This window comes from Phaethon aethereus (assembly GCF_964289735.1).
Source record: "Phaethon aethereus genome assembly, chromosome: 11".
NCBI classification, from domain to species: domain Eukaryota; kingdom Metazoa; phylum Chordata; class Aves; order Phaethontiformes; family Phaethontidae; genus Phaethon; species Phaethon aethereus.
Window position 1 is genome coordinate 719148 of NC_138587.1, and position 26307 is coordinate 745454.

Sequence of the window (26307 nt, forward strand, 5' to 3'; positions counted from 1 at the left end):
TCCAGCGAGGACAGCTCGCTCCGGCTCGGGCCCTTGTAGACACAGACCGGTGCGATGGGGAGGGACTGTCAGAGGTCACCCAGCCCAACTGCCCCCAGCAGCAGGGCGGGCTGGGAGCCAGTTGCTCAGGTTCATGCAGTTGAGTTTTGGCTGTCTCCAAGGATTAGGTCTCCCCCTCCCTTCCCACCACTTTGTTCAGGCTTGAGCTTGAAAGTTGCACCCCCTCTGTCACAAACAGCAGTCGGGGGGGGGAACATGCGGTCACAGGCGGGATGGAGAAAGGGCAAGGCCCCGGCCCAGAAGGAGGATGGAGAGAGACCCAGCCACTGGCTTGTGTGCTTGGTGCGTGTGGCCGTACAAGTTGTCCCGTGGTCCCAGGAGAGCACCTGGCTTACTGAGTGCGGCGTCGGTAACGCTTCCCAGCAGGGCTGAGCTGGGGCATGAGGACAAGTGTCCTCTGTTGTTGGCTCGGCAGGGCTGTAACCGGGCCAGCGCAGGTGGGGCTGAGCTCCGCTCCAGGCACGGGAGGCTCGGCATGGGAGCACAGCTCCCTCGGGCAGGGCTGGCTTAGGGGACAGCACTAGTCTAACAATCCCATAACAGCAGCTGAGGGACGATGTAAACCCCCAGCAGCAGGATGGAAAAATTATGTAACTTCAGGTGAAGCTGTAATCATTGCTGCCAGTGGTTTATGCACCTCTCCCCTAGGAGAGCCACGAGAGGTGCACGAGGCAAGCCGAGCCTTCCCGAATACAGGCTGTGCCTGCCCAGGCAGCACAGACCCAGCCTGGCTCTCGGGGAGGTGTGGGGACTGCCCAGGGCCATCCCGTCGACGCCGTCCATCAGCACGTGGGAGGCACTTGGCCGGCGCTGCCATAGCCCTGCCTGTGGAGCCCTTGGTGCTCCACTCCGGTGGCAGCGTTTCCATCACAGGCTGGCCACCTCCACCGTGCGGTCAGAGCCCGGCGGACTCGGCACGCCTGCCTAGGAAGCTACGCCTGCCCTGAGCAAACGCGAGCCTGCATGGGCCAGGTCTCCTCTCCTGCCATCAGGCTCCCACGCACCATCCTGCGGGGCTACAGGCAGCGAGACGTCCAGCGTGCATGTTTTCTGCTCTCCCACTGGCTTGGCTGAGTGCAGTGTTGACATTTGAAACTTCCCGACATAAATAAGTTTTATTAAGAAATGCTGTAAATCGTCCCCCGCCGCCCCCCCGCCCCAGGGGCTGGCAGCAGCACAGTGTGTGACGTCGAGGGGACCCCACGGAGAGAGGGGCGGGAGGCGGGCGCTGCTCAGAGCATCCCCCAGACGGAGAGCAACAGGAAGCCTTCACTGGGAGAGGTTAATACCGATGGAAGATCTAATGAGCGCTTGATTTTTTGTTTGTTTGGGTTTTGGACTTTTTTTTGCATGTGTTACGAAACACCTACAATTTGTCCTTGTCAAGCTGTGGATGAGGGGAAGAGGGGTCAGCTGGAGTCAGGCAGCAGATGGAAACATTTTTCAGGAATACAATAGCATAAGTGAAGGAATTGTTGAGTAATGTGGGAAGAATAAATCCTCAGCATAAAAATCAGCTTGCATATACACGCAGTATATCGCTGAACATTTTCCAGGCTGGATTCTTCCCCTGGTTTCAGCGCTTTGCTCTTGATACTGCAAATGTGCGAGCAGACTCGGATTCCGTACATCTACGGTGCGCAAGCAGTTAATAAACCAGTACCCATCTCTTCATAATACAGACAAATCAGACACAAATTAAAAATTAACTTAAAAAAGAGGCAGCATGGGTTTCTTTTGTGTTTACAAGAGAAAAAGAAATGTTGTGAGCAGGCTCTGTAACTTGGCAGTATTCCTGTAATGCCTTGTCGTTGGGTTTGAAAATAAACTGCTGTGGGATCCGGTGGCACAGCCTGGTGCCCATTTCCCAGTTCCCCTGCAGCATTAGCCATGCTACATATTGCAGCAGCAGATTGCAGTCACCCTGGGCTTCCTTATTTACTGCCCGATACAGCTGGCGCTGCCGGCCCCATGGCTAGAGCCCCGCGGTGCTTGTCTCCCCCGAGGAGCCTCCCCCCTCCACCTGCCCGAGCATCGGCGAGCAGTCCCGCACTCGTGTCGGCGCGGCGGGACACGTCGATCTTACTCCCCTCTGTGTCCCCGAGCCTGGGGCTGTTTCCCTTCGGGATGCAATGCCAGGCCAGTCAGCCAAGTTCATTCCCAGGGTAATGATATCAGCGGGGCAGGATTGCTTTGAGGTCAAAATCATTCATGCTTGTGTTTGTAAGGAGTGCAGGTGGGGTTATGCCTTCACTGGTACAACCCAAGCGTGTGGCTTGGAGGTTAAGACTGCTTTTGTCCAAGCTGACATTAATCAAGAGAACTCAGTATTTTCTATTAATTACTTTACATGCACTCATTATAGGCCAGGCAGGCTGGGTTAGCCAATGCAAAATAAATCAAAGCTACATGAAAAATCCTAGAGCAACATTTCAACTGATAAAGTTCAGCTTGCAAGAGAGCTTTGTTCTTCGGTTTAAATCAAGCTGGCTGCTAAAGAGACCCGAGTAAATGCGTGCAGAAGCCCTTCCCTTGTTACCAGTTTCCACACACAGAGCCACGGAGCACAAGTGTTTTATCTAACACAGTCGTGCTACAGAGCATCACTTGGCAGCAAGCCACCTCGCCTAGCCCTGTGCATGCTTTTTAGCCTGCTCTGGCTGCAAATTAAAACACATTCACATAGACCACCTTCACCAGCATTGTAGCTAACAGATGTTCAGCTGGTGCTAGGAAGAAGGGCAGAGGGACAGTGCTGTGACTCTGCGGGCGGGTGGTACCTGTCTGCAGCACCTTGATGTGTTTGAGCAGGCACCTCTGTCGTTAGCTGTTTTGTGCCTCGGTACCTTCCCACCACACTCCCGTCTGTGTAAAGCCAGGACCAAAGACAGCTGTTTCCTGAACCCGGTGAAGTCGGTGTCTGATGGTTAGCACTTTGGTCAGACAAACAGGATAAAAAGTTTTCAGCCAGGAACAATACGGTGCCTGATTTCGGTATCTCGCCCTCACTCTAGGACTCCCCGACCAATAAACTACTGTACGCCAAGGAGATCCCCGAGTACAGGAAGATAGTGCAGCGATACTACAAGCAAATCCACGACATGCCCCCACTCAGCGAGCAGGAAATGAACGCCCACCTTGCGGAGGAGTCGCGGGTAAGGCGCGCTGGGCTGCAGCGGGTGGAGGGGGGCTCAGGCGGTGCACACCCCCGCGCCGGGGATGGGGTCGGGTCTGCAGGCTGGGTGCCCTGCCGACGCGAGGAGCACTGAGCCTGTCCCGCTCAGGCTGACAGCAGGAGTCTGGGAGCGGCAGGCAGCGCAGATAGGCTGCAGTCAGCTACTGCTTAGATGCTGAAGGAGCAAACAAGAAAGGATATTTTGCCTCAAACTTCCATGCAAAAACTTCCACTTCATCTGACCTAATTCCAAGCATCTTCAATTACTGCCAGAGCTGCAGTAAACACCCACGAGTTAGTTTGAGTCTAACTAGCTTTGGCACCACTGGGAGCTGAAAGCAGAATTCAGTGCCAAAGAGCCAGGAAGTTTGGAAAAGGATCTCTGTAGTCCCGCAGCCCCCCGGCCAGCTGGCCTCCGGGTGCCAACTGCCAGGGCCGGCCCCAAGTCCCAGGCAGCCCGCTGGCAGCCAGCCCTGGCAACCGGCCCGGGTGCGGGATGCCGGCCCTGGTACCAGCTATGGGAGCAGGCAGCTGCGCTCCGGCTCCGAGTCCTGCCAGCGATGTGCCAACAGCTCAAAATCAAACCACCTTCCCCATGGCATTTTAGCTTCAGCCACTGAGTAGGCGTTTTCCATCAGCATTCCTCTGACCAGCTCTTGTGCTGCCCAATCCTTTGAAATGGCTTTGAGCACAGAGAAGTAAACAGTGCTATCAAGTATGGACATTTACGACTGTCTTTCTTTAAAAAGACTGAGACCGTTACTGATGTAAACAAATGCTCCTTTAAAGGAGTAAGTCAAAAATCCAGCTGCATCAACACAACAATAACAAAAATACCCAGGCAAAACCTTTTTTTAATCTAGTTAATGCCTGCTGATTGGGCTTGAACTTGCTTGCTGCATCTCGTTAATATTCCTTCCCTCTTTGTTCTGTCTTGATAAAGAAATACCGTAACGAATTCAACACCAACGTCGCCATGGCTGAGATATACAAATACGCCAAGAGATACCGCTCCCAGGTAAGCGAGTTCAGCTGCAGTCGGGCCCCAGCGTACCTGTGGTGGGAATAACAAGCGACCGAGCTTGTAACCGAGCACTTGGATGCCTGCATCCAGTCCCACAGAAGAGGGATTATCATTTTTTGCATAATCCCACGCACATATGTAATATATGCACACACAGATGCACCTGCTCTCCTATCCCTTGGTTGACGCCTTCATGGAAGAGAAGGCCAGCTATTCCTGGCTGATTTTAACAGCGTTTGGCTGGGCCACACTGAGGCTGGGCTGCCTGATGTATAGACCCAAAGCCTCTTTGAGGAAGGCAGAGCACACTGATACAGTCCACACCCCAAATAACTTGCCACCCACCACCCCCAGCTGAGGCACCGGCCCTGGCTGGCTCCTATTATTAATGGCTTTCGGTTGCATTCCCCTCCTCTCCCACCCCCTGCCCAGGGACTCGGCTGTGCCCTAGAGCAGCCGGAGGGTGTTGGGGCGTGTGAGGGCAGGGGCTGTGGGGCAGGGTGGGCTCTCCCTGTCAGAGGTCCAGCTGGGATTTGGGCTCAACAGGGCTGGCGGGGGGAGCTGGGCTGGCGGGTGGGCAGCGCTACCCGCGGTGCCTCAGCCCCACCTGCCTGCGTCTCCTGCAGATCGTGGCCGCCCTGGATGCCAACCCCACGACAAAGCGCACCCAGCTCCAGCACAAGTTTGAGCAAGTGATTGCACTCATGGAGGATAACATCTACGAGTGCTGCAGCGAAGCCTAGACTGACCTGACTGCAGCCCTGGAAGTGACCTTCTCCGCAGCGCCGTGCCGTAGGGAACCTGCCTTCAGCCGCGGATACACTGTGGGTCTCCTCCGCCAGGATCATGCTCAAACCAGCCTTGTGGTGGGGATGGGCCTGGCCTGTGGCTGAAGGGCTTCCTCAGCTAAGAAGCCACAAGACACCTTTCCGAGCAGCTCAAAAACCCTCTGCACTGTGGCACCCATAATTTATTTGCTGCCAGCCAGAAATGGAGATGTGACGCTTGTGGCAAGCTCAGTTCACCATTCCCTCTGATCAGCGCCCGAGTGGTCAGTGGCTCCCTGCATCCCTGTTTGTGGTTCCTCAGGACAAGAGATGAGGCTGCAGAAGCCGTAACAATAGACGCAAAGCAAAAGGGTAGCCTCAGGGAGTAACAAGCGGAGACAGCAAAGGCCATTGGAGCAACGCCTGAGCTCCCTTCCACACCATCCCTCTGACATCCTTGTTTTTCCAACACCGGGGACTCTATCAACTATTCACTATCTGCTGCATTCTGTGTATTTTTGTGCCTTTTAATTTTTGTACTGTATGTGTAAACAGAACCAGTCCTCCACCTGAATCATGGGCAACACGGGGAACTCGGGGCTGAGACAAAGCAGTTGCTTCCCAAGTAGCTAAGGCATGGTGAAAGCACTTTATCCCCTAATGGAGGTAGCCGTTACGGAGCTGCAGGGAGCATGTTATGTGTTAGACAGTTTGGGAAGGGCTGCTCCCCCTCCCCCAGGTTGCCAGACCTGCGTGCGCAGTGAACTGGAGTTGCGGTGGGTAGGCAAGTAGCCCCTAACCACCCACCTTTCAGCCAGCTGGTCACAGGCATGGCTTCTGCCTAGCAGCAGATGACCAGATGTAGTGGGTGAGGGGAAGGACTTCTGCCTCGCGCTCCGGTCTCCCTGCCGCGCTGGCCGCAGACACATCTGTGGCAGTGCCGCAGCTCAGCCCCAGTGACGCCCCTCATGCCAACAGGGGTTGGTTAGCTCGGACTGACGGGCCTCTGGCAGAACGGCCTTGACCCATGCGCAAGGCAGAACACCAGGTCTCATCTCCCTCCCTCTGTCCCACGTGTGTCTCCCTGTGATCATCACTGAAAACAAGGTCAGTGCTACAGAGGTGTCTTCCTAAAACAGCTTGTTCTGCTTGCTTCAGACCCAGCCCACCATGGCTGTCACCTGAGAGCAACCAAGAGCGCGCAGTTTTGCTGCGTATCCAGTCTTTTTTTTCAGCCCATAAAGGCGAAGGGACTGGACCCCGTCCCCCTGGCAGCACAATGCTCTCGCTCCCAGAGGCCAGCAGAGCAGCTCCCCCACCCCAAGCTGCAAGCAAAGGCAGAAGTGTCCCACACCTCCATACGCTGCCATCAGCGAGCAGGGTCCACTGCACAGACCTGGAAACTTCCCTGCCATCCCGTGTTATCTGTGCTGGGGCAAACCCCCTGTCCCAGCTTGGTGGCCCATCCTCCTTTCTGCTGGCAACTTCATCCTTTCTGCAGCCAGGGAGCTGTGACCGCTCCGGTCTTCTCCAGCATCACACAGGCCCCTCTGTAGAAGCTGGACCACAGCTAATGCTGCGTGCTTGAAGCCAGCATTCACATGCAGGCAAAGGCAAACTGCCCACGAAAGCTAAACCCAGACGTAGCCACTGCATTTTCAAACTGCCAAATAGAAAAGAAAAAAAGAAAAAACAAAACAAAACAAAACAAACAAACAAACAAAAAAAAAAAAAAAAAAAAAAAAGGAAGAAAGTTACTACCTCACTCCAGGCAGGGTCTAAGGTGAGCCTCCGTTACTCATCCAGCTGGCAAGGATGCAACCTGGTATTAGATGATTTTGGTCCACCAAAACGCCTCCTGGGTGACTCACTGCCATGGACAGGTGGCCTCCATCTTATCATTTCCAGTAACACCACATTTGTCAAAAATCAGAACATCAGAATTGTGTATGTGTATATAGATATCTATTTTAAAACAAATGATAGACTTTATCCAGTATGTTAAGGGGGGGAGGGGAGGGAGAGGGAGGGGAGAGAAAGGGGAAGAACAGAGTTTTGGGGGTTTTTGTTTGTTTGTTTTTTAAAAGAGAACTACAGAAAAAGTACATACACTGTGGAGGTTTCAATGTCTTTGCTGAGGGTGTGACTTCAGAATAGAAACTCTAAGAATGTAGCTGGGCTACATTTTATTTTGAAAGTGATTTCACAAAAAAAAAAAATCTTGAATTTTTTTTTCCTTTAGAAACTGTGAATAGCTGCCAGAGATATAGGCATGCCCAGCACAGGGAAGGTGAGGGTGAGAAGGACCAAGGTAGCAGAGAACGTTGAGCTTGGCTAGAGGTGGGGAAAGAGCATGGAGCAACAGCCCCATGATGTTACAAGGAAAGGATAAAGGTGAGCTGATAGTGTAGTTTACCTCCAGGTGATGTGACTGGGCCATGTATTTGGGCCTATTGCTTTATTATTTAATTTTTTCCAAAGCAAAAAAGTAGTTGCTACAACCGTTTTAAAGAAACAACTTTAATGGAGCAGAAGCTTGAGGGTTTGTAGTGTTGCCTTGAACCCCTGAGCCCTTTGTAACATGTTTTTAAACTTTGGCAAGTGTTGTGGGTGTAGTGCCCTTACCCGCTGTGTAGTGGAAGTGGCAGACTCTTGGAAAAGCCTATCTTTGTAATAAAACAAGGTGCTGAAACCTGTGCAGTGAAGTTCCCACCTGTGTGCACACAGATGACATACTACATTGTGGAAGACAGCTGTCGCCACTCACAGGGTCAGGCTGCTGTCCCTTGCCCGGGGACGGGGTGCCTCTTGTCCTGCGCCCCGCAGCCTGCCGACCACCCCGCTCCCCCGGCGCAGAAGCACGGGGAGGGGGGCGGCTTCCAGGTCTGCGCAGTGAGCTTCGCATGTATGAGACACACCGTGCTCGGGGTTGGCAGCTCAGCCGCTAACCACCTTGTTTCTGTAGGAGGCTGGTTTTTACCCCTCCGGGCTGCAGAGCACGCTGCAGCCATGCACTGCTCCTCCTACCCAGTACCAAGGCTCCTACCAGAACAGGAGCTGGCATGGGAAGGGGAAGATGCAGGTGAGGATATAACCACACACCTGAGCTGACCACATGCTGTGCTGCACACTCAGAGACCAGTAACACCACAGCAGAGCCCAGGCCAGGCACCCATACCTCTGCCAGGTGCTATCAGCCCACAAGATGGTGTCTTCTCCCAGCCCTGGGGAGCCCAGCGCCTGCTCCGCACCACAGCTGCCTCCAGCCCTCAAGGCTTCTGGCTTCAGTGTCATGACACCAACCGCATCCTGTAGGTCTGAGTAACCATGGCATTGCTAAATCCTCTCTCTTCTACCTCCCCCAGTAAAAGCTGCCCTTTCCAGGCACCAGAGGGGTTTTCTTTTCCCACTAGAAAGTTGATTCGTAGTAAAGCTAAATCCAGCCATTAAATGATTTTGCCTTTCAAAGCAAAAAAGCCTCATGTTTCATACTGGGTGCCTGGTGAAAGAGGAGGCAGCTCCTGCCCGGTTCTGTTATGGGACATTTCCATGCTAGCCACCAGTGCTTTGTGAGGTTAACCATCACCGAAGGGCCAGGTGAGCTCTCCTTAGATATTACTGCAGCATCTCCCACCCTGTCCCTGGGGGGACATGAGTTTTGGCTCCATTAAAGATGGATCAACATCGCCAGTGCTGAAGTTTAAAAAGAAGCTGGTTTGCTCAGCTCTTGCTTAAGCCCCAAAGCAAGGCCAGGAGCCTCGGAGGGCATTGGCAAGGCCAGCTGAAGATTAGCAAAATCCTCTTTAGGAAGAGAGTTTTACTTCCACTTATTTTTCCTGCCCAGGAAGACTGTAACCGTTTGCATTATCAGGCTGACCTTCAGAAGTGCTCTGTTCTTGTGCAGAGCAAGAGAAATTCAGGCATTTGAAGCTATTAAATGAAACTGTTCATACGTTGACCCACAGGACCTAGCAAGACAGGCTTAGAGCCGGGCACTGTGCCACCAATAAATAACAAGAGCACGAGCAATGCTGCTATCTACAGCAAACACCCCAAACGCTTTTTTGAGCCCTAAAACACTTCTATCTTCCTCTTACTGTGGTTAGAGGACAGACAGCTCCCTCCTGGTGCTGGGGATCCTTGCCCATGGCATGCACCCAGGCCTGCTGCCCCGGCACTCCTGTGATCCCCGCTCAGCCAGGCATTAGCACAAGGGCAGCCAGGAGGGCAGAGGGCGGATACCTACCCCACACCGAGGCTGCAGGCACCACAGCCCCACGCTGGCAGGGCTGGCTGAGCCAGAGCTTCACAGTGCCGAGGGGTGCCACTGTGCAGTGTCCCGTGGGGCCCAGGCCCCCCTGCCCAGGCCATCACCCGGTACTGGGGCTTACCACCAGCCCGCACACACAGAGGCCCCAAAGCCTGGCACTGCTGGCTGGCCAGCTGTGCCACTGCAGCCAGCAGCTCGGGACATGTGTGGACAGACAGGGCACCCCTCCATGACAGCAGGCATGGCAGGCAGCTGCCTGCAGCACCAGCTCACCACCATCTGGACAAAGCCAGGGCTGAGGGATTTTGGTGCTGGGAGATGGGAGCGCAGGAGCAGATCTGTGAGCAGGGCAGCAGTCACACCATTTCTTGAGTGGAGTGAAGCAGCTTTATTAACAGGAGGTGAACATGGAATTAAAATCCGTCCTGGGGACTAAAACTAACCCAGACTCCACGGGCCTGGGTGCAGCTGGAAGCAGGACTGGGATCCCACAGGGAGCAGGGCTGCCCTGGACCCCCTACAGGGCCTTCCTGCCTGCTGAGGTGGGGGCTGCCTTCCATGGCCTGGCCTCCCCTTGGCCAGCTCCTCGGGCTGACCGGGGCTTCCTCGCCTTGCCTTGGCCCGCCTTTGCCTTGGGGGCATCTTGCTGTGCCTCCTTGGGCGCCTTTGCCTTGCTCTTTCCCACAGGGGCCTTTCGGGGCCCCTTTGCCCCAGCACCTGCAGGGCTGTGGCCATCGCCCCCTCCTGCATCCTCAGCAGCCGGAGCTGCAGGGAGCCCTGAACGCCCTTTGCCAGGGACCCGGGGGCGGCGGGCAGCCTGTGCAGGCTTCTCTCCATCGCTCCTGGGCTTCGCTGCTGCTGGCCGCCGGGCCTGGAGGGGAGAGAGCACCTCAGGCGGCCGCTATGCCACGAGCCACCCAGCCTCACCACTGGGCCCTACTCACGTCCGTGGGCTTCGCCTTCTGCTTCTGCTCTGCTGCTGTCAGCTTCTCCTCCGCTGTGCCTGTGGGAGAAGGGGTAGTGGATGAACCTAAGCAGAGGCCTCTCCACAGAACCGGGGAAGCCCCAGGGTGGCTCGTAGCACCACTAGCCCTTTACCTCGCTGTCGCACACCCGCCATGGAGGCCTGAGGGGGCTTGGTGGTCCCTTTCGGTCCTGGCTTTGAGGCCTGTCCTCTGCCAGGAGCCTCCTGGCCCCTGTTGGGAGCCACTTGGCCCGGTGGCTGCTTGTGCCGCTGCTTCTCTGGGGCTAACTGGGGGCGAGAGAGGTGGAAGTGGGGCCAGGCAGCACCTTGGCCCCCAGCCCCACTGCTTCGGGGCTGGCAGCCCCCTGCTCACCTTGAAGCGGCCAGTGGCCCCCATGGCAGATGAGTTGTGGGGCCGCACCAGGTCCCCGCGGCTCAGTCCCTTGCTCAGCGCCTGCTTCAGCAGGTACTTGAGGCGGATGGGGTCCACGGCAGGGTACTTGGCCAGGATGAACCGCTTGATGGCGATGACGGAGGTGCCTTTCCTATCATCCTGGGCCCGTAGCGCCTCGATGACCATGTGCAGGGTGGAGGGGTGTGGGGGCCGCCGGCCCCGGGCCAGCGGACCGGAGAGCTGTACTGTGCCAGCAGCTTTGGCTCCTGGGAGAGGCGAGAGGCACCTCTTGGGACCCAAGTCCAGCCCCAAAACACTCATGGCCCCAAGGGCTGCAAAGCCCCCCAGCAGCTGAGCAGCCACAACCCTGTTCATCCCTGCAGCCTCCCAAGGACCGTGGCTGCCAGAGCCCCAGCCCCACAGGAGCCACAGCTCTGCCACGGCCCTGCAGCGCTTGGCAAACCCCTTACCCAGCTGAGGCTCCATGGCAGCACACACCCACCCGAGCAAAGCAGCCTAAAACCCTGGGCCCAGGCAACCCCAACTCCACTCACAGCCCTCACTCACAGGCTCAGTTCACTTCCAGCTCATTTATCTATCTGATCAGCTCCCTAACTGCAGGGGCTGGTTAGCAGCTGCTAATTGCTCTGGTTCCCACCCTGGTGGGAGCAGGTGGCTGGGAAGCCAAGTGCCCTTTGCCAAAGTTTTGCAAGGGGCTGGAGGAAGAAGGGGCACATCTGAGCAGAGGGTTTGGAGAGGGGCGAGAGATGGGGGGTTGCGAGGCGATCACCCTGAGCGTGCGGGGGAAGGGCTCATACCCACGGGGTAAGCGGGTGGTGGGGTGCTGGGATTGCAGCTTGCTGATGGAATTCACCATGGGGCGGACGGGGAGCCAGCCCATGGTGTGGGGCCTACACGGGACCTGTTCCCAGTGCGCTGGTGTGACATGCCGGCTCCCTTCGCCGGGGACAACCCCACTTGGAAGTGGGGGCTGCACTGCCAGGGGAGCCTGATAACTGGGTTGGAAGCAATCCCACAAATAAGAGGAGGAAAATGGAGAGCTGCTTTGCTGGCCAGCGAAGGCAGGAGGAGCGACTCTCCTACAGTAGCCCAGGTGTGCACTTGCAAGCAGGAGCCCCACTCGCCCCTGCCTGCTAAATCCCACTGTGCTCAGGGGAGAGCACTCCCAGCCCCACGCACGGGCAGCCCCTCCACGTTCCCTCCACGTCCCCTCCACGTCCCCTCCGTGCCAGCTCCTGGTGGCAACCACCCCACACCGAGAACAGCATCGTCCCATGGGCCAAGTGTGAGCTGAGCCCTCGGCCGCCTGGGACCCCTGAGGCGCCCAGGGCACTTCTGTGTCATGGCTGCGTTAAAAATAAGTCCTCCTGTGATCCTATGGACACCTTCACTGCTGTTCCAGTGGTGTAGGATATTTGTGCTACTTTCCATTCCGCCTGCGCTTGCGAGGCGAGCCTGAGTAATTCACCAACTGCGCCTTGGTGCAGGAACAGCGCGAATGTCCCCACCTCGGGCACCGCTGTGTTGCTCCACAGCGCGCCGCGTCAGTCCCTTCCTCTTTATGCGAGAGTCACGGGGCTTTCGTACACACCGTCTGTCAAAGTGACAGGGCAGCCGCAAGCCCGAGCAAGGGCCAGGATTGCGTGACGGCAGGGCTGGTTCATGGCCCAACTCAGCGGACGTTACTGCGCCAATGTACGTGCAAAGTGCTGCCCAGAAAGACCTTCGTCAAGGTCTGTGCCCACCTGCTGAGCCTGGGCGGCCGGATCCTGGCGGGGAACCAAGGTGCCAGCAGGACCAGGTCTGGCGCAAGGCGCTGCGAGAGGCACCCAGTGCCCAGGCCCCGCATGACGGGCTCCCCCCGACTGGCACCACCAGCCCATTCCCTGCTCCGTTTCCAGTCCGTTTCTGAATCCCCTGGGAAGGGACCAGTGGAGACACTGGAGGGCTGTAGGGGCTGGCACCACAGCATGGATGGGTGCATCTCTTCCAGACATCTTCTTCTCCTGGGTCTGGCCATCACCTCTCCAGCAGCTCCGTGACGCCTCCGGTACCTGCCTGGGCTGGCAGAGGCGTCCCAAACCCTCGCTTGCCCCTACCACTGCCAGGTTGGGCATCGCGTGGGGCAACAACCTGTGGGCTCGGGGCCAGCACATCGTCAGCATGTGCCAGAGCCGGGCCGCTGCGGTCGGGAAAGCTGCAGCGCCAAGCGTTGCATGGCTCCCGTGCAGCACAGCCTCGCGGACAGCAAATAAACACCAAATCCTTCCTCTTCTTCCCTCCAAAACCACCTCCCAGATTTGAAGTACATGAATCAGACATCAGCTTAAACACTGAATTATTCATAAACCTCTAATCTTTAGATTTCACTGAATATGCAGAAGTATCGATAAAAAAAATAATGAGAGAATTGTACTTGCAAATTGCTCTTTATTAAAGGTTTAACTTGCATGGGTTCTATACATTCCCTATTAGACCTTGCAAAGCTGCATAGGATTAGAAATCAGAGAGGATAATAATGTACAAAAATAGTTTCAAATTTTGATAACACTGAACAGCGAGAAAAACATCTTATTTGTATAACTGAGCTAAAAATAAAAATGAAGAACACTGCTACAATTGCAATATGCCATCTTGTAGTGCTTAAAACATATGTCGATGTCTCTGAGCCATATGCTCCCATGTCTTTGCCTGCTACAGCGCGGAGCAAAGCTTAGCGATGCACCGATCAATCCTCACAAGCACAAGCACTGGCCAAAACCGCCTACCTGGGCTGATGCCAAACTGATTGCAGCTGAAACGGGAGGTGCGCAGGAGGACCGGGAGCGCGTCTCGGGGCACGGCCCTGCGCCGCAGGGAGCCCGAAGGTGCCGAAGGATGAACGGCAGTACTACGGGGAGGGGGTGCTTCCTGCTGGGGGTATGTCAAGCAGGGCTGCTGCTGAGGGTGCAGGCACCCTGTGCACGTTGCTGCGCCGGGTGCCTGCAGGAGCAAGCACTGAGCCCTCCCCGAGCACATCCGACTGCGGCCGCACATGGCTGTGCCACGCCATACCACCAGGTCCCCGCCGTGCCACCCGCTTGCAGGGCAGGATCTGCAGCCATCCCCTCTGCGGCACGGAGGGGCCCACGTGCACCAGTACCCCATCCCGTCCCCCGTGAAGGGGTCACGGTGCCTCCTGGGGCTTCTGACACGCTGGAGGTGGGGCAGGGCTGGAACTGGGAGCACCTGGCGGGGCTGGGGGCACCTCGCGGCAGCCTGACCTGCCCCCGGGCAGCCGGAGCGCGGCAGGGCCGAGCGGCCGGGCAGCGCTGGCCCGGATCCGTCCCCAGCAGCACAGCCGGGAGGTGGCCCCAGCTCCGGCGCCCGTGGCGGCAGAGGCAGGGATGTGCCCCGGCACCTGCCGGGCTGTCGAGGTGGGGCGAGGGAGGCGAGGGTGGCTCTGCTGCGGCCCGGGGCTCGTGCATGGCGGTGCAGGGCGTGCAGGCGTGGCGGGGGTGTCAGACCCAGGGGTCTGCACTCGGAGCAGGGGGGCATGAGTTCTCAGCGGGTCAACAAAAAAGCACAGATTTACGCCAGGGGAGGAGATAAGCCTTTGCATTTTAATTACAAAACGTGTGTACACATTTACAGCCTTGTTCCCAGGGTTCCTAGTGCCAGGAGAGAGGAGCCCGCCCCGCGGGGCCGCGGCCGTGGTGAAGCGGGGGCGGGCGGCGGCAGCGGCAGGGACAGGTTTGTGCTCCCGGGGCGGCGACGCGCACCCCGAGGACTGGCCGCTCCGGCGGGGCCTACGCGGGAGAGACCTGGCTGGTGGAGACGGAGGAGGTCTCTGTCTTGCCAGCAGACGTGTCCTCGTCGCCCAGCGGGTTCTTGCCGCAGCAGAGGGTTGTGATCATGCAGTTGCGGAACTGGAAGAGAGGGAAGCCCGGGGTGAGGTGGGCGGATGGCGGCGGCCCCGGCCGTGGGGCTGCCTCCGTGCTGGAACTGAGCCGGGTGCCCAGCTGGGCCCTCGGCGGGATCGAGCCCGGCAGAGCCGCTTGGAAGCCCCCACCACAGCGCGGGAGGTGCCATGCTGGTGCAGTCTCCTTCCCCGCTGCCTGCTGCCAGCCCTGCCTGCCGCCTGCCCTGCCTGCTGCCAGCCCTGCCTGCCCTGCCGGCCGCTTGGGGCTCGGGCAGACGCAGCCCCAGCTCCTCCACCGACCCAGCGCCTGGGTCGTTTCAGACAGGATGGGCTTGCGCGTATGAGATCCTTGCAATGCCAAGGATGAGCTGCGCAGTCGCCCTCCTGCATGCTGGAACAAGATCACCTGGAAACAAACTCTCCTCCCAGCCCACTGGTACCTTGAGGTGCTGTAACTCTCTGCAAGCTGTTGCAAAGTGAAACACAAAAAAGGAGATTGCCTGGCATCCTGCCAGTTACCTGTTTGTTCATTATGATGTAAATCACAGGGTTGTAGATGGCAGAGCTCTTGGCAAAGAAAGCCGGGATGGTCATGAAGATGGGCCCAAAGTCTGAGCCCTGGTTGGTGAAGATGTAGAAAGCGACGCTGGCGTAGGGGACCCAGCAGATCAGGAAGGCAACGACCATGATGATGACCATGCGCGTCACTTCTTTCTCTGCCTTTTGGGTGGTGGCAGACTCCTGCTGCTGGGCGGCAGCCTGCAGGCGGAAGGGAACGGAAACGTGATGGAGCTGGGGAGGGCTGCACCGGCACGGGGGACAGGGTCAGGGCTTGGGGTAGTTGAGCGGTTGATTGAACCACATCTGCGGTTTCCTATTTCCCCCTTTGTGGACAGCCAGCCTGGCGCCCTGAGGGACTTTCTGTCACCAGCCTGCAGCCTGGTGTGGACCCCTTCCCAGCACTGGGGATGGGGGTGGCCCCCGGCCCACTGCCACTGGCAGGTACCCACCTCCTTGACAGTGCAAACCAGGTTCCCGTAGCAGAAGAAAATTACTGTCAGCGGGATCATGAAGTGAACCACAAACATGTAGATGACGAAAGATTCATTGTTGATCTCTGGCTTCAGAGTGTAATAGTCAATCCCGCACGAGCACTGCATGCCCTCAGGGATGTACCTGCAAGGTGAGCCAGGCAGGTCAGGACCTGGCAGAGGAGACCAGCTGGAAGCCATGGCCGAGCCACCACCAGCCAGGCTTCCGCGGCCCCGGCACCAGGCACAGCACCCTCCCTACCTGGACCAGCCAAACAGTGGAGGAGCCGCGCACGCCAAGGCCATCATCCAGGAGAAGGCAACACCCATGATGGCATGGTTCTCCCCGAAGCGGAAGTTGCTCATGGGCTTGCAGACCACTACGTATCTTTCGACAGCCAGGACAACCAGTGACCAGAGACCAATTTCACCTGCACCAGGGAGAGAGAGGGATGGGGACATAGGGACTTTGAGCAACAGGAGAAGAAAAATGCACTGATGCCAGCACGAGGCATCCTCAGACTGTTGTTCCCAAGGAAGACCTCTGGCAGCAGGTAAATCTCCATCAAGGGTTGGGAAAGAGAAATGAACAAAGGCCAAGTGCAGATGCAGTAGGAAGGCATGAGAAGACAGCTCCTCACTGCACTGCTGACCCACAGTAACCACTTTGCTGCTGTTTTCTGAGATCGATGGATGGATTCTACCACTCATCCAGGATAGCACCTGCACCTACAAGCCTACAGTCCCACTCTGAGATGCAGTGGGTACCCATCATCCCAGGATTTCCCCTTCCTACCCACAGCTTCCCAGGAAACTTGTGCCACAAGAACCAAACCAGTAAAAGAGTTGCTTGTGGCTGAAGGCTGAGATGTACCAAGGAGGGCATTTTTAGACACACAATTTTTATTTAACATCTGTTTAGGTCAACGCCTGGCTGGCAGGGGGAGGAGAGCCAGCTTTGCTAGCGCGTGCCACCATGCGCCATATCAGAGCCAATGACACACTCAGCCCCATGAAACAGAAGGAACAAATTCATCATCTCTCAAGTCAGAAAGCAAGCCAAAAAGATGTGCAAATCCAACAACTGCAAAATCTGCTACTGGTTGCTTTTCATTGCTGCACTGTTGTTCTCAGGATACTGAGCAGGTGGCTACCAAAATAAGGTCAAAAAAAAAAAGCGTCATCTGTCACTTTCTTCACTTCCCACCCTGAAACACTGCAACTGCCTTGGCCTACATCAGCAGCAGACCAAGGACCTTCCAGATACAAAGATCATCTAGGCCTCCTCCCTCCACCTCTTAAAATCTGGGGCAATTCTTGGCAGAGTATTTTTGAATATTTGGAAAACTCACCACCCAGCGTAGCAAAGAAGCCTTCGAGGTAGCACCCTGTTACTCCAAAGACAAAGTACCCATTCATTGAAGTGTACATGGTGGTCGTGAAGCCTCCAAAGACCATGAAGAGGTTTGCAACCGCCAGGTTCAGAAGGATGTAGTTTAGAGGCGTCCGGAGCTTCTTGTGCTGGATGGTGACGTACAGCGTGAGGAAGTTGATGGGGAAGCCGAGCAGGATCAGCATGAACATGTAGGCAGCCAGTGCTGAGAACTTCCAGGGCTCAGCCAGGTAGTACTGGGGGTATTCAAAGGGACTCCGCACCACCCCAGTCTTGTTGGACATGGGCACATAGAAGTCTTGGCCTTCTGTTCCATTCATGGTTGCGGTTCGTGAGGTGCCTTTTCCTCTTACTCAGGGGTGTTTTCTGAGCGTGGGGGGGATCGCCTCTGAAGTGTGGCTCCCGCCACCTCTCAGCCTTCGCCGTCACCCCAAGGAGAAGCGGCTGCGCTCACCTGCGCAGGGCACCCCTTATAAAGTGCCCCCTGGGGTAAGCTCCAGGCATTGGTGTCAGCGCGATTAGGGCTTAGAGAATTATTAATCATAATCATCCAGGGTAATTGGCTTTCCTGGGAAGGTATTAAGGTGACACCTGTTTCTGGCCCGCGCTGTCATTGTTGGAGACCACGGCTCATGGTCAGATATAAAGAGGTGGCTCTGCACTGCACCCTTCATTTGGCAGCTCTACTTGCACAGCCTCGCTCCTCAGCATGGCTGTGCTCCCCAGGGAGCAAGGGTTTGGGGTGCACCCTGCACCCATGGCAGTCTTTGCACCCCACGATCCAGAGCTGGACATCCACAGCTCACGCTGCTGTCACCCAGGAGGAGGCACTTGCTCCCACACCAAGGCCCCCACTCCACCCCCCATGGGCACTCAATGGTGCGCTGCCATCCGTGTGAAATGCCTCAGTTTCCCCACAGAGAGGTACCAAGAATGGGATGCATTACCAACAGGTTGCCAGGCAGAGGGTGCCAGGGGAGGACAAAGCACTCGGGGACCCTCCTCTTGGTTGTGCCTTCTCAAGGGTCCCAGGCTGAGCTTTTGGCACTCGCCAACAAACAGAAGCTCCTCTCTGTCTCCCACTAACAGGAGGGAAGTTTGCGGTTCAAAACCCCACTACTGTGGGTTTGGGGGCTGCAGGGGCCAGGCAGGCGTGGTGTAGTCTGTCAGTTGACAGAGGGGTGTCCCAGTAGCAGTGCTGAGGAGGCTGCTGGACAAGGGCACTGAAGGGAGGTTCTGAGCTGAAGCCAACACTCAACTTCATATGCCGGTTGACAGACAGCTTTGGTCTCCTTGAAACCTTGGAGAATCATCACATTCCACAGGGGAAGCCATTGCTGGAGCCTTCCATATCCTCCATGTCTCTCTGCAGCCCCACTTGTGCTTGAAATATTCTTTGTGCCAGCCAGCAACTGAGTTAGACATTACCTTTTCTTATTTTTTCAGAGACAATGGGATAACATGTACATACAGCGAGCACAATGAAGCCATCTGCAGAGGATCTCTCTTCTGGTGAAGATGGTTCCTTACAGTTCACACCATCATGATTAATCTTTTAAGCTCTGAAGCTCTCTTCCCCATCTCCTCTCTTCTTTTCCACCCACTGTTTATCACCTTTCTCATTAGCAGTTAAGAACATTCCAGCTGGCAGGCAGGTACCAGCTGGTTCCCCCGCAGAGGCTGGGCAAGGACTGTCTGCTCTGCCCCTTGGTAGGGGCAGAGGCTGGAGGGACCTGAGCACCTCCCCTTGCTGTTTTGGCTGGAGCCGGGGGGCTGAGCTGAGCGGTCCTTGCAGCCAGGAGCGGAAGAGTGGGTAACTGAGTGTCTCGTCCAGCACAGGACAATGTGCCAAGAGCCACTGGAGCTCACGGCTGCGAGCTGGGCAGAAGCTCATGTCCTTGATAAACTTCTTTCAGTCCTGGCCTAGTTTCTAGCAGTGTTCCCCGTGGGTTAGTTTAGCACATGCAAAAAGTTTAAAGGCAGAAAGCACAAAGGTTTGTACTCTCTTTAGATAAGAGACCAAGCTGAGAAACCTTCACTCTAAGCAGGGAAGGTCTAAAGGAGCTAAACTGCTGGCACCACGGACAAAGGAAGAGCCGGCTGCCTATAACCAAAGGCAGGCCACAATCACTCTGGACAGTCCCGAAGACCTTCCTTCACATTAACGTGAAGATACCATGTCCTCACAGACACTCTGCTCGTACCAAGTCCCTCTCAATTAACTTCTCACACATGCTGCCAAGGCCAGAGCAGTGCCACTATCGAATTGCAAATGCAGCTGTTCATAGCTGTACCTGGGCATAGAAGAAGGATTAAGGGTTTATCTTCCCAATACACAAATATGCCACCTTAAGCTCTGATGCCATAAGCCACTGCTGAGGTTAGCAGTGCTTAGGGCCTGGTGTGCGTCACCGCTGGAGTACAGCAGTGGGACAAGCAAGCAGCAATGAGGTAGAACAGGGAAAATGGAAGAAAACTGTTAGTCAACCCCTCACAGTATTTCAAACAGAAGCGCCGTGGTGGGGCTTCTTGTATGTCCAGGGACTCCTTATCATGAATTTTCCTGAGACTTTCAGTGGCACAGGGCAATCTGGAGCTAGAACATCTTCACAATGTATGACATGAGTTGAGTATGTTTTTGCCCGGAAAAGGTCAATACACTTTTCAAACCTAGACTGTATTCACAGAGTTGTTTAAAAGAAAAAAGGTTCCTTGCTTGATCAGTTTTGTCTCTGTGTCACAGAAAAACCCGTCTATTTGTTTTTATAATTTTTCATTCCCACTAACTCTGCAAAGCCAGCTCAGTTCGGGAGAACGAGCCGAATTACATTCTGGCTCACAATCTCAAACATCATTGTTTATCCATGTCGATTGCAAAGTCTTCACTGCAAACAGTGACAGATGAGTCAAAAAGCAGACGAGCGGTAATTAGAACAGAATGTTTTTCAAATGGCAAATTAAGCAAACTTGGTCAGGAACCACTGAGGGACTCAGAAACCTTGTGGTGCCGTTCCAGTGACACTTTCAATAGGAACTCAAGCAGACACGGAGACATCACTAGTTTCACATGCAAAGTGCTGTTTATATGGTAGCTGCTCTACCAGCACCCAACAACCTCAGCCAATAGCTTAAGACAGTAAAGTAGAATATCATTTCCCACTCACAACAAAGGGAGGCTGTGACAGACGGGCTGTCATAACAACAATAGAACTCAAGGTGACATGGGCACAATTTATACCGGATCAAAGTCAAGAGCCCTATTGCTTCCCAGCTCAAATCCAGCCCAGATGGTTACCTGTGAAAACTCTCCTGCTGTTGGAGAACTGCTCAGTGACCGTCCTCAGGAAATTCCACTACCCAGGAGTACAATGGTGGGCTGCGTCTGGCTGGGATGGAGTTAACTTTCCTCATAGCAGCCATGTGGTGCTGTGTTTTGGATTTCTGTCTAAACCAGTGTTGTTAACACACCAGAGTTGTAGCTATAGCTGAGCAGCTACAGCACTGAGGTTTTCTTCATCAGTGGGGAAGGGACAGAAGTGGGAAAGGTGGGACAGCTGGCCAAAGTACTATTCCACAGCAGATGATGTCATGCTCAGAAATAAAACCTCAAGGAAAGGAGCAAAAAGGGAGGATGTTGTGTTTGTGGTGTTTGCCTTCTCTAGTAACCGTTACTCACACTGAAGCCCTGCTCTCCAGGAAGCAGGCTGGACACCTGCCTGCCACTGGGCAGCAGTGAATAAATTCCTTATTGCTTTGCTTGCAGGCACAGCTTTGCTTCACTTATTAAACTGTCTTTATCTCAACCCGTGAGCTTTTTTGCTTTTGCTCTTCTATTTTCTCCACACTGCTGCAGGGAGTAGGAGGAGTGAGCAAACTACTGCCTGGAGGCTTAGCTGCTGCCTGGGACTGACCCACCACGTTTGGTCAAGCAGCTGCATTATTAAAATCCCCTCAGCCTCAGCAAGAGGCTGAAGTAGAAGGTGGCAGGTCCCTGCCCTCTCACTTCCACACATTGTTTGCCCACGGCTCTGGACTGAAACAATGCTGGGGAAATACTGCTCAGAGATACGCCTTTAGCACATCACTCCACTGGTCAGCATGATGGCCAAGGGATCTGCACGAGCTCAGACAGGTGCATGTGCCCACACCACAAAGGTACGCTCAGATCACAAACACCACAAAGAGTTGACAGGACATCAGGAGTCGTGGGAACTGTCCCATGATTTCAGCAACACAGCAAGTGACATCACTTAACGATTTTCTCAGCAGACCATGAAGAACTCTCCTATCTTGGGTACAGAAGAGGTGCTGTGGGGAACCACTGGCTGACTGTGAGCCCTCAGCTGCTTTGGTGCTCCTGACATATTTGATCCTGACATATTTGTAAGTGTGAAAATATATTCAGTTTAGCCCATCAGGTCAGTGGTGTTTCTTTCACTGGTAGTAAACAGGCTACTGTTACTAGGATTACGTAGGCAGCAGTGGGCAGTTGAGGTACTTATGTCTGGCTTGCTTGGTTAACATGAAATGCATACTTCCATGCACAACCTGGCATTTTGCGTTTTGAAAAGGGTGAATGCTACACAGATTAAAAGCTTCACCTGCCCTCCTCTCAGAGCGGCAGTGAGAGATGGTCCTTGATGCAAAGATCGGTGTAACTCTTAAGATCGCACTTTAAGAGCTCTAAACTCTAATGCTGTTCTTGCCTAAATGGAAGAGAAAGGGAAAAAAAAAAATCAAGCTCAGAAGAAGCAACATTATAGCAAATTCCAAGACAGAGGATAGTGAAAAATAGTCCCATTTATTTGAAGATCTGTCAATAACAGATACATATTAAGGAGCAAATCAAGTCCTATCACAAGTTATGAGTAAAAACATTGATTACTTCAAGGCTGAACTTGACCCTAGAAACATTCCTGTAAAAAAATCTGTGACACCTCAGCTGCTTGCCTGGGAAACGTAGAGGACATTCACAAACAACAGACATTTTCGTTTAAAAAAAAAGTTAAATTTCTTCAACTCAGTTCCACTCATGTACAAAATGGAACAAGATGACTTAACTAGGTTGTTAGGAAAACTCTATGAAGCTAAGAAGTATTTTGCCATGCCAACAGGGAAGTCTGTCAGTTGAGGTATGAGATTGTTTTTCTTCATTGGTTTGACTCATCTATTCTCCGTCGACAGAATGGACAACAATTATGCTGGAGTACGAGAAGCTCATAGTCTTCTGTGTGAAACATCTGTTAATTAGGAACAGATTTAGGGACAAGTTAGCCAGTGACTAGCTCAAAGAAAATGCAAACTGAGCTCAGCGGCTTCTCTATGGCACAGACACTCTGAAGCTATCATTACAAGAGAATTGATCCTCTTACTTTCAATTGCTTGAGAGAGCTATCACCTGGAATAGAGCAGCAAGCATTTCACAGACCACTGCCAACGTTGCTGAAGAGAATTAATTACTTTTGCAGAAGGAAGGACAAAAATTAGACAGTTTCTGTATAAGTAAATGTGACTGAAAGGAGAGGGACTGAACCACAAGCTAACTTAGTTACTGACGGATTCTCCCTGACAGATTCTCCCTGCTAGACCAGGCTGAAAGTCAGAGGGGCAGAGCAAAAAGAAATAAATACAAATCAGTACTTCCTGTTCAGCCAAGGGTTGCTAGAGAGGCTCCGACTTGCTGTCAGTGCAAATTCAGCTACCTGAAAATGTTCAGAAGGCAGCTGTTCCTCTGTGCATCACACAACTTATTTTTTGGTTTTGCCTTCTCTGTCTCTACATCATTCAGGAATTTGTTGAATACATTTTAAAGTATGAGGTTTCAATTACTAGAATGGTTTTGGCGATAGGTTTCTCAGTAGGGTTTTGTTGTTTTTTTGGGGGGGTGAGGGGGTAGGGATGGTGGTGGTTTTTTTTGTTTTTTAAACCTTTCCATGAAAACACTACCTGAAAACATGATGGACACATGGTAATGGAGGCATCTGGTAGCAGGGAACGGTAGTACTGCCACCGCAACGGCTTCGGCCAGCGTTTAATCAGGACATCCCGCCGGCTCATGGACTGAAGAACAGCACGATTCACAATCACTGGAACAAATTCTGAGCCTCCTTGCTGCAGGAGAGCAGGTTTAGAAAGAATTAGTTACCAACTGCAAAGTCCTTTTAGGATTAACAAGATCTTGTAAGAAGCAAAGTAAAATTCAGTAGAAAAAGCTAATACAGAACTGGGCCTGTGGCCCACCAAACCCACTGTCAGTTTTACCAATACCTTTAGTGACAGAAGCATCCAGCCACATCTCTTAAGTTGGTTTCAGTGAGCTTCCATGATTGTTTTTAACACGATTTCTTGTCAATAACAGCCACGCCCACAGTCTTTATTAAAACTTCACAGTAACAACTGTTTTATAGGTATAGTACTTAGATACAGTAATACCCTCAGGAACAGCCCTGTTGTATCATTGTATGATGATAAAACCATAATTATTTACTTTTAAGATCTTTGTTGTTTTATGATTTTTGGGTTTTGGCATAGTTTTTTCAGTTTGGGGTTTTGTTTTTGGTTTCTGTATGTTTTTAAGAGAGGAGTTAACGGGTAAACCTCTTTCCCTCTCAAGTTCCATCCCTCTCTTCCAGTTCCCTACTTTGTATCTCTCTTGCGGTAGTCTCTGTAACACATTCACACCACAAGAGCAGCATGGATTATAAGTTAAAGTTTTTTATTCATTTCTGTTGGTAGCAAGAAACAAACTGGAAGATACAGGTAAGGCTCTTACCTCAAAGCTCAATTTTGCTGTAAAGGGATCATCATCTTCAGTAATATCTGTATTGTCATCGAGCCTCAAACACTGTGCATCTAGATGCATTTCTCAAGGAAGAAAAAAGAGCTCCTATAAAATTATCTGTCCCCACAGTAGCTAGCAGTCACAGAATAAATATGAAAGCATGCCAGCAGGACCGGTATACTTGTTGCTCCAGAGGGTCAGAGTATTCTCAAACTGATAGAGTGCCTAGATTTTTACAGAAAGTACTAGAGAAGAGCTTGCTGTGATTCACAGCGACTGGGGAAATTTATCACTGCAGCTGCTGTAGCACAGCAAAACTGACCACAACTAAGTATGACATCAGCTCTGCCTTCTTTCCCTCTCTGCCCCCTTCTGACAGATGACAAAAAGTAAATTAATCAAACTATGTAAATTACATTTTTCAGCAGCTTTAGTCAGAGATTGTGTTTTCTTGTGTGTTACTCCGCATGTAACATTATATGGCCCCCACAGCAACTGGAAGCTCTTGATGCCAAAGCATTACAAAACAGATTCCAACAGGAATGGTTATGAAGAAAGCCCATGCTGGTTTCACTTGGCTAAAAGAAGGCAGCCTCTAAAGCAAGCTGTGATTGGGACTGAATTACACAATTCAGATTCTCCCCATTCTTTACAGAAAGCAGTTAAAACAGAAGAGGTAAAGCATGGCATTCCATTGTTAAATACTTCATGTGACTAGAAACAAATTTTTCTGATGAAAAAGCTTTATGAAAATATTAGGTTTAGTTAAAACATCAGTTTGGTTGTTACACTAACTTGAAAAGGAAACATGATGCAATTGTACTCACATCAGTCATATGACACAAAGAGAATTTTAAACCTAAGCTGGCAAAAAAAAAGAAAAAATTGTTGCTTTTTTCCCTACGAAAAAGGCTAGAAAACAATTTTAATCAAAAGGATACGGTCACTCATCATCTCTTGCCATTTATTCTCTCTTTTATTCAATCTTGGAGCTTCAAGATCAATGAGAGCTACAGCTTCTTCATCTGTGATGCCATCTTCCAAATAGAACTCAACCAGATGCAGTACTTCTAAAGGGGTGTGAAAAGCAAGGAGTATTTGACCTGCCAGAACTCAGAAGACAGATAGAAGATAGAAGATACTGTGCCCCTTGAGAAATTATCACCCTCTGGCTTCTACGACAGTGGTGTTCTGCCCACATGTACTCATGAAGCAAGTTAAACAACATAAAATTAGAACAAACCAAACCCCTCTCAACTTCTCAAAGGATTGCATCTCTGTTAATGAAACACTTTATACATTCAGTGTCTCATAATAAAGCAATAATTTTACTGCTGCTGCTACCTTGCAATGAAATCCAACAATCCCTGGGACAAGAGGCAGCCATTTAGTCAAATCTAACAACATTAAAATGAAAGATTTGTTTGTCTAAATAACATTGCAGAGAGAACAAATTAAGTACTAAACTACTCTGTTCAGATAACATTTATCTACTTGAAAAGCAAACGTGATATTCCAACGCACCATAGGAGGAAGCGGAGAAGACAAAAGGTTGTCTGCAGTTAATGCAGACGTTCCCCAAGTTATTTAGCAAAGGGTTGTTGGTAGAGCACCTGTAACACAAGGGCACAAGCTCCTGCAAAGACACATACAGAGCACAGTAACTGTAAACAGATCAGCACACCCTGAACTCTTTGCTTTCAATTAAATATGGGCTCCTTAGGTTTACACCACTGATATTACATCAGCAGTAATTTGGAGAAATACTCCTGTGAAATCAGATCCTTTAACATCTGAAAATGCTTTCCTTTTTTAATAAAACAGCAAGTTTTCACATTAAAAATAGCTGTCTTCACCATTCTAACAACTAAATTTTCACCTTGCCTTTGCAGTAACAGAAGCAGAATTCTGCATCAAAAACACAGTGACAAAAGAAGTTGAAGAGAAGGTTACTGAAGCAAAGTTTTTTGCTCTAAGGTTTGGTCAAATTCAAGTTCTCCAATTAATTCATCTCTTCTTTTCAAGAGCACAGTTATTTTAGGCAGTTCTTAAGATTGTATTCCTATTATTTCAGGTGGCCAGGTGCATGTTCACTTGCACAATACAATTTATTTTTAGTGAGTACTCCATGAGACATGGCTTTATAGAACACTGCAGAAAGTCAGACTTCAGTTAAAGAAGAAAAGGTGTTAAAATAAGACTTAAGGAAGGAAGGTCATTCAGGGGATAAGGGGAGGAGGGAAGGAGTGTTAGGAGTGGGACAAATGAAAGTGACCTCCAGCTGGAGAGAGAGGCAAAGACCATGGAGTAATTGCATGTGAATCGGAGAGAAAAGGGTTTGAAGAATTAATAGACAGAGAGGAAGGTAGATGCAAGACAGGAGAGGGAGGATGGAAGCTGCCCATAAAGAAAGGACGGATTTTAATTTGTTCTCAGGAGCAAAAGGAAGTCTGACCTGAAGAATAACAACAAAAGGACTGTGTTTCCATCAGAAATATAATTATATCACAGAGCTATGCATAATAC

The 26307-nt window shown here is 52.4% G+C and overlaps 4 protein-coding genes across 6 annotated transcripts in view; 1 reads left to right on the top strand and 3 right to left on the bottom strand.

Annotated features, from left to right (window-relative positions):
* The window catches only part of PLXND1 (plexin D1), a gene marked incomplete at both ends in the record, with an annotated part of 83144 nt that extends 78142 nt beyond the window's left edge, over positions 1 to 5002 (top strand). The window contains 3 exons of the mRNA XM_082004476.1: positions 3075 to 3215; positions 4179 to 4253; positions 4886 to 5002. Of these exons, the coding sequence (XP_081860602.1) occupies positions 3075 to 3215; positions 4179 to 4253; positions 4886 to 5002 (333 nt within the window). The remainder of the gene's footprint in view (positions 1 to 3074; positions 3216 to 4178; positions 4254 to 4885) is intronic.
* Positions 5003 to 10219: 5217 nt separating this feature from the next.
* Positions 10220 to 11044, bottom strand: H1-8 (H1.8 linker histone; the record flags this gene model as incomplete). The annotated part of the gene is made up of 3 exons (XM_082004561.1): positions 10634 to 11044; positions 10395 to 10548; positions 10220 to 10299 (listed from the first exon to the last, which is right to left on the bottom strand). The coding sequence occupies exons 1-3, from the start codon at positions 11027 to 11029 to the stop codon at positions 10220 to 10222; spliced, it is 630 nt and encodes a 209-aa protein (XP_081860687.1). The 5' UTR covers positions 11030 to 11044.
* A 3419-nt stretch (positions 11045 to 14463) lies between these two features.
* RHO (rhodopsin) lies at positions 14464 to 17320 on the bottom strand (the record flags this gene model as incomplete). Its single annotated transcript, XM_082004519.1, has 5 exons — positions 14464 to 14583; positions 15096 to 15335; positions 15587 to 15752; positions 15870 to 16038; positions 16960 to 17320. 5 exons carry the CDS (start codon positions 17318 to 17320, stop codon positions 14464 to 14466), a joined length of 1056 nt encoding a protein of 351 aa, XP_081860645.1.
* A 4830-nt stretch (positions 17321 to 22150) lies between these two features.
* The window catches only part of IFT122 (intraflagellar transport 122), a gene marked incomplete at both ends in the record, with an annotated part of 41088 nt that continues 36931 nt past the window's right edge, over positions 22151 to 26307 (bottom strand). For all 3 annotated transcript variants that reach the window (XM_082004481.1, XM_082004480.1, XM_082004479.1), the window contains 5 exons: positions 22151 to 22240; positions 22947 to 23111; positions 23773 to 23852; positions 24723 to 24851; positions 25306 to 25417. In XM_082004481.1, the coding sequence (XP_081860607.1) occupies positions 22151 to 22240; positions 22947 to 23111; positions 23773 to 23852; positions 24723 to 24851; positions 25306 to 25417 (576 nt within the window). The remainder of the gene's footprint in view (positions 22241 to 22946; positions 23112 to 23772; positions 23853 to 24722; positions 24852 to 25305; positions 25418 to 26307) is intronic.